At 40.2% G+C, this 12,662-nt stretch overlaps 1 protein-coding gene across 2 annotated transcripts in view; it reads left to right on the top strand.

The window, feature by feature from the left end:
* The window catches only part of DNAI3 (dynein axonemal intermediate chain 3), a 68,646-nt gene extending 56,896 nt beyond the window's left edge, over positions 1-11,750 (top strand). Inside the window, exons 19-23 of one of the 2 annotated variants that reach the window (XM_047727638.1) lie at positions 2,874-3,004; positions 4,997-5,201; positions 6,687-6,778; positions 8,115-8,237; positions 11,049-11,750. In XM_047727638.1, coding sequence (XP_047583594.1) covers positions 2,874-3,004; positions 4,997-5,201; positions 6,687-6,778; positions 8,115-8,237; positions 11,049-11,189 — 692 coding nt within the window. In that variant the 3' untranslated portion in view covers positions 11,190-11,750. The remainder of the gene's footprint in view (positions 1-2,873; positions 3,005-4,996; positions 5,202-6,686; positions 6,779-8,114; positions 8,238-11,048) is intronic. The other variant, XM_047727637.1, reaches the window with a different exon arrangement.
* The last annotated feature ends 912 nt before the right edge of the window (positions 11,751-12,662 follow it).

Below are 12,662 nucleotides of genomic sequence, written 5' to 3'. Positions count from 1 at the left end.
TAGCTATAACCACTTACTAAAAGGATACTTTGAAATCCTCATAACAATTTTAAATACTTTAAAATAATCAGTCAAGCATTTTGCCACATGGAAAGCCATACAATACTGTTATTCCCATTGGATAATGGCTGAAGCTTAGAGAAAGTTGATGTTCAGACTAAACTGTGCACTGCTTATCCTAATTACATCGGTCAACTGGCAATGTTTTCCTTGAGAGCTACCAGTCTGATGTTTTTCATCAACACCATGGAGGGTACCTGAATCAAGATGAGGCAATTACTGGGACGCAGTCCTTCTTGATTTCCTAGAGACCCCATGTGCTTATCGACAACAAGGCAGGAAGGAGAATTTCCTCCCTCTAGGAAAGAGCTTCTGAAAGACAGTACCCTGAGTGGGATCTGTGTGATAAAGAAGGCTAAATCAATCAAAATTTCCAGATGATCTACGTGACAAGCCAAGAAATGAGAGTTGAATGATAACAACTGACATAATTATTTCATGTATTCTGCTCACAGATCAGCAGATGCCCTGCAGCATGCACTTTTCCAAGTACTTTCCATGGATTAGCTCATTTAATCCTCACAGCAACCCTAAGGGGTAGCTACCAGCATCGCCAGGGTTTGAACCTAGGCCATCTGCACTCTTAATCACATCAGTATACTGAATCCTCCATTAGATAATGATTCTGGAAACTACTTCTTTGTTTATTGTAACTTTCTCATAGCAACTTGGCCTGGGGCCTCTGCTACTCCATTTAATAACTTAAAGACAGCTCTATCCATTACTAGATGGAACTAAAGGTCCCTAAAAGGACATAAGGAAGGAAAATATATGGGCTGAGAACATCTAATATGTTAAAGTATAAATCTTGGTGGTTGTTGATCTTGCTATCACTGGTAATCATTACATTCTGCAGAGGGCTTCCAGACTCATGGATGGCCCTGCTCACCAGAGTGAGGTGGTGTCTAGGGAAGTTCCACTATAGAAAGGGAAAACCAGGCTCTGAGAAACAACAGTGGCAACAAGAAGGAAGCTGCTGGTTTCTAGGGCTTTCCTGACTTTCCAGGAATCTTCCAGATTGTTTCAAGATGGCCTTAGACATAAGTCTCCTATGCTATCTTCAGGATAGGACTTCGGTTGGAGAAAAATTAGTCTTTTTTTTTTTAAATCCAGGAAACCTACATTTAAATTTTTTGTTTATTTTTACTTTATATAAAATTTTAAAATTGTGATAAAATACACATAAATGTGAAATGTACCATCTTAACCATCTTATACATCTTATACATTTTTAAGTGTATAATTCTGAACTATTAAAGTACATTCACATTGTCATGCAACCTATCTCCAAGACTGTTTCCATTTTGCAAAACTGAAACTCTGCACCCATTAAACACTAGCTCCCTATTCCCCTCTACTCTCAGCATCTGGCAACCACTACTTTCTATCTCTCTGAATGTGATTACTGTAGATACCTCATATGAGTGGATTTTTTCTGCTTAATATATCATTGGGGTTCTGAGAGGGAAAAAAAATCCAGCTTTTCATAGCTATGAAAATGATGGGATTCACCGTTAAGTTCATAGTTTGGACATAAGGTAGCCAGATATTTTCTTTATGGCCATCCCTGAGGTGGGCGTGGGCAGCAAAAAATAGGGAGCAGCCAGGTTTGGGGTAAAGGAGACCCAAACAATGGTGAGGTAGGCAGCCTAAGGGAAAGGAGGACCCACAGGCTGGAGCAGAGACTAAAGATAACTCTTGAGCTTAACATCTAAACCTGATTCCAGTTGCAATAAATCAAAATTCCATGGAGTCAGCTGGTCCTACCAGAAACCTATCATTCTCAACCTTCCTATTCAAGCCATTTATAAGTTTTGTCAATTCAGCTTGCAAGTATTTCATGATCATCTACTTTTGTCCATTGTACCTTCAACCCAGCTACCATGCTCTCTTACCAGAACTACCTTCTAGGGTGTCTCCTCTTTCCTTTTACCTCTCTCTAATTTGTTCTCTTCACAGCAGCCAGAGAATCTTTGGAAATCAGTCAGATTGTCTCCTGGACTAAAGGACTCATTGAAACACCTCATGTGGAGATTATAATCTAAACTCCTTTCCTACAAGTCCCTGTGTGGTCTGGGTCCTCCTGGTCCCCATCTGTTTCATAAGTCTCATGCTGGGATTACCAGACTTTGGTCTTATTGCCTTCCTCAAATTTACAAAGGCACTAAGCACTTCTCTCCCCAGGACTCTGATTTGTATTGTTCCCTCTGTGTGGAATACTTCTCCACATTAAAATCTTCCCACATCAAAGTGCTACTTAGAACTAAATGTCTCATCTTCAGAGAAGCCTTTTCTGACCATTTGGTCTAAATTATGGACATCTCTTATTACTCTTTCTTGTAATTTTTCCTACCATAACACTTTTAACATGTTTTATTACATACTTTGGGATTTGCTTATTGGATTTTGGATTGTTTATCAGGTATCTCTCTTTCCCATTAAACTGTAAGCTCCACAGGGGCAGCATCATGTTCATTTATTAACCAATGTTTACCCAGACATCTATAGTACCTATAGATACTTATAGGCAATCCACAAATATTTTTGACCAACCAAGTGAGTTAATGAATGAGTAAATGAATAAGAACATGAAGTATTCCTTTGAGCTAGAAAAACAGCCTTGATGGAAAGTCCCTGGACTTTCCATAAAAAGAGGAAGAGCTGTCCCTTGACAGATTCATTTACACCAACTGACCTCTTGTTGTCTACGCTTGGATCCCATTAATCATCCATCCACTGGAATTCTGCCCATTCTTCATGTAGAAATATAAACACTATTATTAAAGATGAAATGGCCTTTTCCATCCCAACAGCAAAGAAGCCAGTGAGCCTCTACACTGTCCATGATGGAGCCGTCCACACCGTTCAGAGGTCACCTTTTTACAAGGACATTATCCTCACCATTGGGGGATGGAATGTGGCCATCTGGAAAGAAGGTGTTATGGTGAGTTGCCTGAAAAATGGAGGAGTGGGTGTGTGGTCCTTTGTTACTGAGGAAGACAATGGGAACAACAGGCTGTTCTGACATAACAGTGCCGTGGGGACACTTTTTAGAGAAATTAGAACAGATGGCTTGGGTTGCGGCTTGCCAGCAGACTGTATGCCTTTTGAAAACACAACCATTTGCCTTTCTTCCCTGAGGGAAGGAAACAGTATTTACAAGTCTCTTGCTCTCTAACACCTAATCTTTTCTTTAAAATCTGTCTTGTGGGAGTTGATTTGCTTTATATTTTTTCCTCCCCTTAAAATACACGGTAGGTTTTACTGTGAAGCCCAAGGAGAAGCTCTGGGTCTGTCACCTTTGCTTCTGCACCAGGAATATGTCTGCAGCTTCAGAAAGTGGGAGTAAGAAAGCTAAGGGGTCCATTGCCAAGAGACCAGAGAGAGGCATGGGCCACAGTTAGGTGGCGGCGGGACTCTGGCAGTCAGGATTAGGAGAGGACCAGGTTCCAGGCAAATAGAAGCTAAACTGCCCAAAACTGGAAAGACTGGAAAGACTGATAAAATCCAGTGAAGCAAGGGTGGGGAGAAATCAGCATGACAGGTCCCTTTGGTGTGAAATTTAAGATTATCAAAATCTGAAATATATATCTATTTCATAGCTGTCATACATTCTTTGAAAAAGTAATATGTATATTTGTATATATAGCATTTATATGAATATATATTCTTTGAATAAAATGAATAAAAATATACATATATTCTTCAATAAAGAATATATAATTCTTTAAATAAAATTATAAAATTGTATATATACATTGTATATATACAATGAAAAAATGTGTATATATATATATACATATATGTGTATATATATATATACTTTGACCTAACACTTTCACTTCTGGGACTCTGACTTACATAAATACTTGTGTGAATTTATGTACGAGTTTGCCATTGAAACAATTGGAAACTACTTAAAGTGCCCATCCACAAAAGGACTTCTACTTTATACCAATGTACTTCAGTATGTCCAGTTTTTCTTTTTAGAGTGAATAGGTATCAGTTTTGTTCTGAAAGAAAAATAAAATTCGGCAAGATCGTCTGTAGACTACTCAGGGACCAAGAACCTGGTTATCCACAGAAATGGAAGGAGCTGGGCAAGGTGTGCAAGAACAGGACAAGGAGTCCATGAATCTGAGATATTCTTCATTCCCCACAGGGAAGTTTCTCATGCATGTCTCAGAGGACAGGAAATAGCTCCATGGCTTAGTTTAGTCTCTGCAGCTATAAGTAGATAAATGAGTACACCTGCTTGTCAGGTAGGGCATGACAGTAAGAAGAGAGCACATTTTGTGAAGTGTGTAAGCCTGACGATTCACAGACCTGTACCTCTGGGTCAAATGATACATTATATGTAATTAAAAAAATAATTAAAAAAATAAATTCAGGCACACGTACACACACAAAACAAAAAACACCTCCCAAAGAGGGCAAATTACCCCCATGGTAAAGAAAAGAGAAGTTGACCTTGTAATACTTTGCTGGTCTAAACTCTCTTCCAAACAATATTTACAAGCCATTGGATGCAGCTCACAGCTGGAACGGACTTTTATTTCCTTTTTTCTTGGCTGCTAGAGTTATCTTCATGGGAAATAGACACCTGACAGCAAAATGAAAGTATGGGTAGAATTTCCTTTTAATCTTTGCTTATATAACATCTACCAATCTCCAGCTCAACTAGAAAGTCTGATCTTTTCAGCAACTAAAATAAGGGGGAAAGGGTTATAAAACACACACACATACGCACACACAGGAAAGAAAAGAGTTGGCATTAAATAAAATCCTACAAGAAAAAGAATTAAGACTTCAGAGTGGACATATTGTGCTGGTCCATGATTGTAGCCATCTGAGTTGTACTTGAAGGAAATCATTGTGAATACACCTCAGGTAATAACAAAAGTTTTCATGTGTCCTTTTAACAATTTATTTAAAGATTGGACCCCTCCTTCAGTCATCCTGTGCACCAAAAAGGTACACCGCAGGACACTGGTCCCTGACAAGGCCTGGAGTTTTCTACGTTGGCCGAGAAGATGGATACATCGACATCTGGGACCTTCTGGAGAAAACTCATGAGCCAGCCCTGTCACAAAGCATCTGCATAACTATGATCACCTACATCAACCCCTGGACCTTTTCTGGTGTGTTAATTCTAATTAACTGACCTAGGTTATTTTATTGGGGGTGGGGAGGTAACTCAGGCACATTTTGACATTCATCTGGTCTTTTTTTTTTTTTTTAAGAAATTTTAAGAAAAGTCTCCAATATTTTTTTCTTCAAATTTTGCCCATGCTATCCCATCCTTTCTCTTCCCTTCCTTCTTGCATGCAAACTTTGGGTACAACTTGAGTTTCTCTCATTATTTTCTTTATCAACAATTATTTCTGAGGCATAATTAGTATGACAAGAAAAGGCTGATTTTGAACAAACTACACAATGAAAAGCACCCTTCTTATCTTCTCCAAGTCAGAGAGGGTGACCCCCAAATCTTTGGTACCTTTTGCTGCTTCTTTCCCAAATAGAGTAATTCTTGTATCTTTAATTTTTTGTTATGTCACAAATTTTCAATATTTTATCATTTTTGTGGCTTTTCCCTGGACAGTGTCAAGCAATTCTTTTCATGAGATCAAATGACTCTCTGGAGTCATTTATCAATTGAAACTTTTAACTTTTGAGCTAATTATGAGGAAAAAAAAACATAAAGCAAGCAGAAATTCAAGGATGTGGGCCTTGGAAAAGTAATTTATATCCTTCATCCCAATTTCTCTGTTTTACCCAAGCACTACTTCCTATGTAAACCCAGTATATTTGCGTCTTTTAAAAGAAATTAGCCTTTGTTTCCAAAGGCATGCAGGCATAAAATTGTCTTTCTATCCTTTTGTCTCATAAACATTATGTTTAGAAATTCAGTCTTCAGAATTTCTAGAGTGTCAGTCTGGCTATCGTTTAAACTTATGGGTCACCAAATGTGAGTTTTTCCATCTTTGCTATGAAACATTGCTTTTGTATACAAGGATTATGAATCTAGGATTTAACAATTTAAACTAAACCTTCTGAAAATGAGAAAAAGAAAAAAAATATGATAAACTAGAAAATGAAAATTCTTAAACACATTTGTGTTTTATATCCATTTTCAATGATCAAAAGAAGTGATCTGTTTTTATAATAAGAAACCTGGTTCTGGCTGTGTCTGTGAAATTCATCTGGATAACAGTATCTTTCAGCCCTTGTTGAGTCTTTGGTGAAAACTGGCTTCATGATTTTTCTTTGAAAATCTTTCCCTGTGCTATCCCCACTTTCTTCTCCAATCTGCCCAGTAGCCCAGCCACACAGACGGTCAACCTCAGCTGGGAGCCACACTCCTTACGTGCGCACCAAGAAGACAAGATTTGAGTTGGGCAGGGGGGCTGACAAAGGCTCAGGGTCTGGGCTTTCATTTCATCAACTGGAAAAAATGATTTTTATATATTAGCTAATATTGTCATCAGTCATGAATGTCTGATGAAGATGCCAAGATTATCATAATCACAGCAGGTCTTTTGGGAGAAGAAGAAAAGCCACATTTCATGTTTAACCTCCAGGGTGACTTTCTGTCCCCCCCCCCCCCATTTTTTTGGATCTTTCAGCTAAGCAGCAATTTATAGCCATAGGTGATTATTATGGAACACTGCATATATTGGAAATTCCTTGGACATTAAGTCACCCTTCCACCAATGAGGTCAGTACCTTTTGGCTCTGAGAATTTATTTGACCAGAAATTGCTGAGGCGTGTTTTAAAAGTATGTTCAGAAATGACAGCATTTTGGGGCGCCTGGGTGGCTCAGTGGGTTAAGCCGCTGCCTTCGGCTTGGGTCATGATCTCAGGGTCCTGGGATTGAGTCCCGCATCGGGCTCTCTGCTCAGCAGGGAGCCTGCTTCCCTTCCTCTCTCTCTGCCTGCCTCTCTGCCTACTTGTGATCTCTGTCTGTCAAATAAATAAATAAAATCTTTAAAAAAAAAAAAGAAATGACAGCATTTTCACTCTGTAAGAAAGCAAAAGAATCCTACAATCCCAAATAAGGAATGTATTTCTGTTTTATGAGTAAAGTAGCTTGAAACCACAGAAAAATAAATGCGCTGAGAGAGACAGCCAGGGAGTAAATGAAGCCCAGAGTCAGAAGAGAATGGATTTAGGGATTCGTAAGATGTTATTTTCAGATTGTAACCAAAGAACGGGATTCCTATTTCAGTGATGCCCTTCCCAGAGGCCCAGATGACATTTTGATACATTTCTCCATTGCCCACCTCCACCCCATCTTCCCCCAACTTGGTGGACTGTAGGCAGATGTCCGGTGCGGGGGAGGCAATATTCTGCCTTTCCATGGGCACCACCCACAGGTTTCAGGTAATGTTAATAATAAGGTGATAAAAAGAAAATCAGTGAATAGAAATATGTAAATATATATAAAACCGACATTAAATATATAGATTTCAATCTGCCACAAGTCCCAGCGTTAGCCTACTTATGGCAAGCAGAAAGGTTTCCATCCCCTGACCGCTTTGCCAAAGGTCTCTGCTGACTTCGCTGCTTCTGTTCTTCTGTGCACACACAAAGTCCTCCAGGATTCAGCTCCCCTTCCTGTCCCTCTAGGGTTTACACTGCTCTTCTCATCTGGGTTTTCCAAATCTGGTTGATGATATGAGACTTTCCTCAGGCTTAGAAGTGAGAAGCAAGAAAAGGGAAAAAGCCATCCCTGAGTATTTCTTTTATAAAATTATATATATATATGTATATATGTATATATATATATATATATATATATATATATATTTTTTTTTTTTTCTGCTCTCTCCTTCCAATCCCACTCCCTTCATGGAATCCTCCAATTTGCAGGGCCCTGCACCTTAGCACAGTAGCCCCACGTTGAGCCTAGCTCCCCTGGTAGTGGGCCTGCAAGTGGTACCCCAAAGCAGATAGCCAGCTAGTGAATTACAGCAGGAATTCTTCCAGAGCCTTGTGAAGAATATGGGGTTTCTACATGGGCACCCCTCTCACAGGCCTGGGATTTTAACAGGTATCCAGCATGAATCACTACTTCGAAAGAGAAGTTAAGCATCTGGAATATGTAGAGCAACGCAAGAAAATCCGTGAACAAGAGAAGAAGGAAATGGAACTGGAACTCGAGAAGAAAAAAGTTGTAAGTGAAATTTCCGAAACAAAAGCTGTTGCCTTCTTCTAACCCCAGTGGAAATATGTATATTTGGCTTATTCCACAGTTTGCATGGGAAAATTATGGCTTTCCACATTCTTCTCTTGTTCCCATGACAGTCAAGAGGGCATATCTCTCATTTCCTAGATTACCATGAGTGACAACTGTCAGTTGGACACCTAGTAGATTCTATCCAACTTCATTTTCTGAAGTTTTCCATAACTTCAAAGTCCTTTAGATACAAAGGCATCTGAATATCATTCATAGATACAATGATTCAAAATTTGGAATCTTCCATTGCACAGAATTTTAGCATCTGGTGAATAACAACTTAAAACAGGTAGTATAAGGGGCACCTGGATGGCTCAGTCCAGAGAGATTCTGACTCCTGATCTTGGAGAAGTGAGTTTGAACTCCACAGTAGGTGGAGAGATTACTTTAAAAAAAACTTCTTTTAAAGAAAAGCAGGTAGTGCAAAAAGAGTGGAATATAGAGTCAAGACACACGGGCTCAAATTTCAACTCCACTGACCACTACTAACTATGAGATCTGGAGCAGGGCTCACATCCCTGCTGAGCTTCAGTTCTTGTCTTTAAAATGGGAATACTGACAACTACCTTTTAGGATTAGTCTTTCAGTTCTGTAATCTGACAAAGAGTAGGCTTTCAATAAATGGGAACCAGTATGCAGACAGATGGATAGGAACTTTACTATAGTATAATATTAGGGAACTATAAAATTTAAGACAGAGGAGAATTTGGTAGAGGACACACCTTTCTACCAGAAAGGAACCTAAAGTTCTGAAGGCCCTCACCTTCTTGTCTCCCAGCCTCTGTTTGATATGAACCCTGTCAGCCTTCCCTTGCCCACTGGGATTGGGGCCTTTGGATATTCTGTGAATTCAGTTGCTCTCTCTCTCAGCAGAGGTCCCCTCAGTCCACGTTTCTGCTTCTCTCTTGCGCATTCCCTACCTAGGCCTTTTGTCACCAGCAATTTTACCACTGGTCCCATTTATAGATTTCTTACAGGCAAATATATAACTTCCTCCAACAGTTATTCATGTGGGAGCATGAGCATGTGGAATTCTTAATGTTAACATTATCACTTATTGATAGATACACATTAGTGTAATACAAGCAGAAGGCCTCATTCCAAAAGCATTGTTTAGTGGTGACAAGGTACAAAGAATACCAATCAATTAACTTTCCATCATTTTCCCTCCTACAAAAAGCTGGTCTTGGTCTGTTCTTTTGTATACTCACAAACACTGGTTGAAATTCTGTGGTGGGAGGTAAACTGACACTCTTCCTTTACGCCCGCAATTACCCATGATTACGGTGAGTGTTTAAATACCACAATGATGGTTCCTAATCATCCACATCAGTTGGAAGCCAGTAGACTTGTGGAAAATAATTTGCATATGAAATACTTCTAAAACACCTGAATAATATAATAATCATATCTTGAAATTGTATCACATACTTGAGTTTCCAGAACATCTCCAATTTCTTCCTGTAGCTTCATTTCCATTTGACTTATTACCCTCTTTATTTTTTTTTAAAGATTTTTAATTTGTGAAAGAGAGCACAGGCAGGGGAAGGTGCATAAGGAGAAGCAGACAACCCGCTGAGCAGGGAGCCCATCATGGGACTCAATCCAGAACCCCAGGATCATGACCTGGGCCAAAAGCAGATGCCTAACCAACTGAGCCCCCCTGGCGCCCTGACATGGTACCCTCTTTAAATTAGAGCTACCACTTCTCACGTTTTCTCTGGAACTAGATTGGGGATAAGCGAATGGATTTAAAATGGCTCCTCTGTCACATTTAGAACATGGAAAGTGTCACCAAGGAAAAACAACTAATATCAGTGAGAAATACCTTCCAATGATCAACTGCTGATAAAAGGGAAAATGGGAAAAACTGTAACAACCTCAGAGGACTGTAGTGGAGATTAAGTGAGTTAAAACATTTCCAGCACTTAGCCAGTAAGCGGCACATAGAAAATGGTAGGAAGCATCTACTCTTATGATTACAGAAGTCAGGGGAAGATCACACAACCATCCAGCAAGGCTGGCCTTCATGAGTGTCCTGGAATTGCCAGGGATGAGGCTGTATGCGTCAACCCCACATCAGAAGGAAACCATACACCTACCTCTTTGCAAATATCAAGTCTGGATACAGCTCACTTCCTGAAAAATAATATTAATTACAGCTCTAACAGCACATGAAATGGGAGTTTTTCTAACTAGAATTTCAGCTGGCAACCCAAAGCTAGAAAAAGTAGCAGCTTCTGTGTGATCTCTAAGCCCATCTAAATAGGACTTAGGAGAGGGAGGAATTCAAAGGAATTCTGTAAACTCTAGTCAATTATCCACACTCCAGGCTACACAAGGGAGACAAGAACCATGGGGGAAAAGGGAAGTCTAAAAGAAGTAGAAGAAGGGATTCCTTTTTTCTTTCTCTCTTCCTCCCTTTCTTTCTTTCTTTTTGAGAAAGAGGTATCAAAGAGCCATGTATTCCCTATCTCCCAATTCTGCAAAAGCAGACTCCATGAGGAGACCTTCAAGGGACTCCCAAGCCACTGAGATCTGCACACACTTCTCCACTCTATCTCTGCCGTTCCCCTTCAGAGCCAGCCGCCCCCTCTCTCCCAGAGCCAGAGATGCCCTCCTGCCCTCCGCCCTCCTGCAAAATGCTCCCAGAGGGCAGTGGCTTGGCCAACTGCTCAAAAACAGCCCCTTCTTTTCTTTGGTATTTCTATCAGTGCATTATTGGGATAATTTGGCTTTTCCCCCTAGAAAACGTATCAGAAGTCAAAGGAACAGTTGGAGGCTGAATTGAAAATGGACTATGAGAGTTACTTAGAACTGGAAAAGAGCATCCTCACCAACCTTGGCTTCATCAAAGTGAGAGAGACAATGTCGTTCTTGGACTTGTAGAAAAGCTTCCTGCAGGGGTGTTTTGGGGCCTTCGTAGGACTTTCTTTTCTTTTTATTCATTATTTTTTATGTAAGGATTTTTATGTAAGAACTAGCAAACTAAACATTAAATAGGTTTACTTATAAATATTTATTTCACGGCTATTAAAACTTGATTTATAACAATAAGATCTGTTTTGATTTTTGGATTGAATGTGTCCTAAACTTTCTATTGAATATGAAGTTTACCAATAACAAAATTTCATTTTCCTATAGTAATCCCTTCACCCCCAGTTCTTGACATCTATTTGAAGCATTTAGAGCCCCTATTCCCAGAAAGAAGTGGAAATCAAACTTTGTTCTCAATTATCATGTTGCTTTTGGTTTTCCCTCCAAACAGTGCTTCCCCCCCACCACCATAGGACCCTGTACAGATTGTAGGGCTATGTGCTAAATATAGTAGTAGAAAATTAAATCCAAGAACATATGTATAAAGAAAGGATACCTAAAGATCGTGTTGGATTTACCCAGAGAATACAAGGTTAATGTAACTGTAGAAAATAATGACTGATTAAAGGAGAGAATTTATGATACCAAATGGATGCAAAAAAAAAAAGGGATAAAATTTGACATCTGGGAAGGAGTAGGAGACTGTGATGACATCAGGTTACAGGAGTTCAACTAGATAGTTATCAAACCATTCTGAACACCTACAAATCAAAGAGGACACCGAAGAGAAGAAGAGCAGCAATTGTAGAAAGAGAAAATTGACCACTTTCTGAAAGGTAGACATGTGGAGAAGTGAATCCAAACCAACAGGAAGATAGACTGTGGTGGGAGGGGCTGGCTCCCGGCAAATGGTGGAGCAGTGGAGCACAAAGTCCGAACTCACAGGTATTAGAGTGGGGAAGCCAACTACAGAGATGGAGCCAAGGAGTGAGCTCTCAGTTCAGGGCTACCTTAATCCATGATCCAAGGCACAGTTAGACCACTGCTTTTTGAGCAGGGACCCACAAGTGGTAATCTGGGGAGACCCACCTTCCTCTGCTAGAAAAGCAGAGCAGCAGGAATTTGCTGGGTTTGGAGACTCCAAGCAGGGCTGTGTGCCAGAGACAGAAACACTCAGCCACAGGCTGGGTGAGCTCAGAGCGTGGCTAGAGGCCAGGGAGACAAGCGTGATTGGCTGCTTTTCTCCAACGGCTCACTGAGGACTGGGGCCCCAAGCTCTTGGCTCCTTTGGGCCAGAGATTAGGAGGCTGCCATTTTCATTCCTGTCCTCAAGAGCTCTACGGAAAGCATTCAGGGAACAAAAGCTCCCAAGAGCAAACCTGAATGATTGCTTCACCCAGCCCCTGGCAAGGGCAGCACAATTCTGCACTGGGCAAAGACATTTGAGAATCACTACAACAGGCCCCTCCCCCAGAAGATCAGCAAGAATATCCAGCCAAGACCAAGCTCACTGATCAAGGAGAACAGTGGAATTCCAGAGGAGGA

The sequence above is a fragment of the Lutra lutra genome, chromosome 4 (genome assembly GCF_902655055.1).
Source record: "Lutra lutra chromosome 4, mLutLut1.2, whole genome shotgun sequence".
In the NCBI taxonomy this organism is placed as follows: Eukaryota; Metazoa; Chordata; class Mammalia; order Carnivora; family Mustelidae; genus Lutra; species Lutra lutra.
The sequence above is the reverse complement of the archived record's forward strand: the minus strand, read 5'-3'. Positions and strand labels throughout refer to the sequence as shown.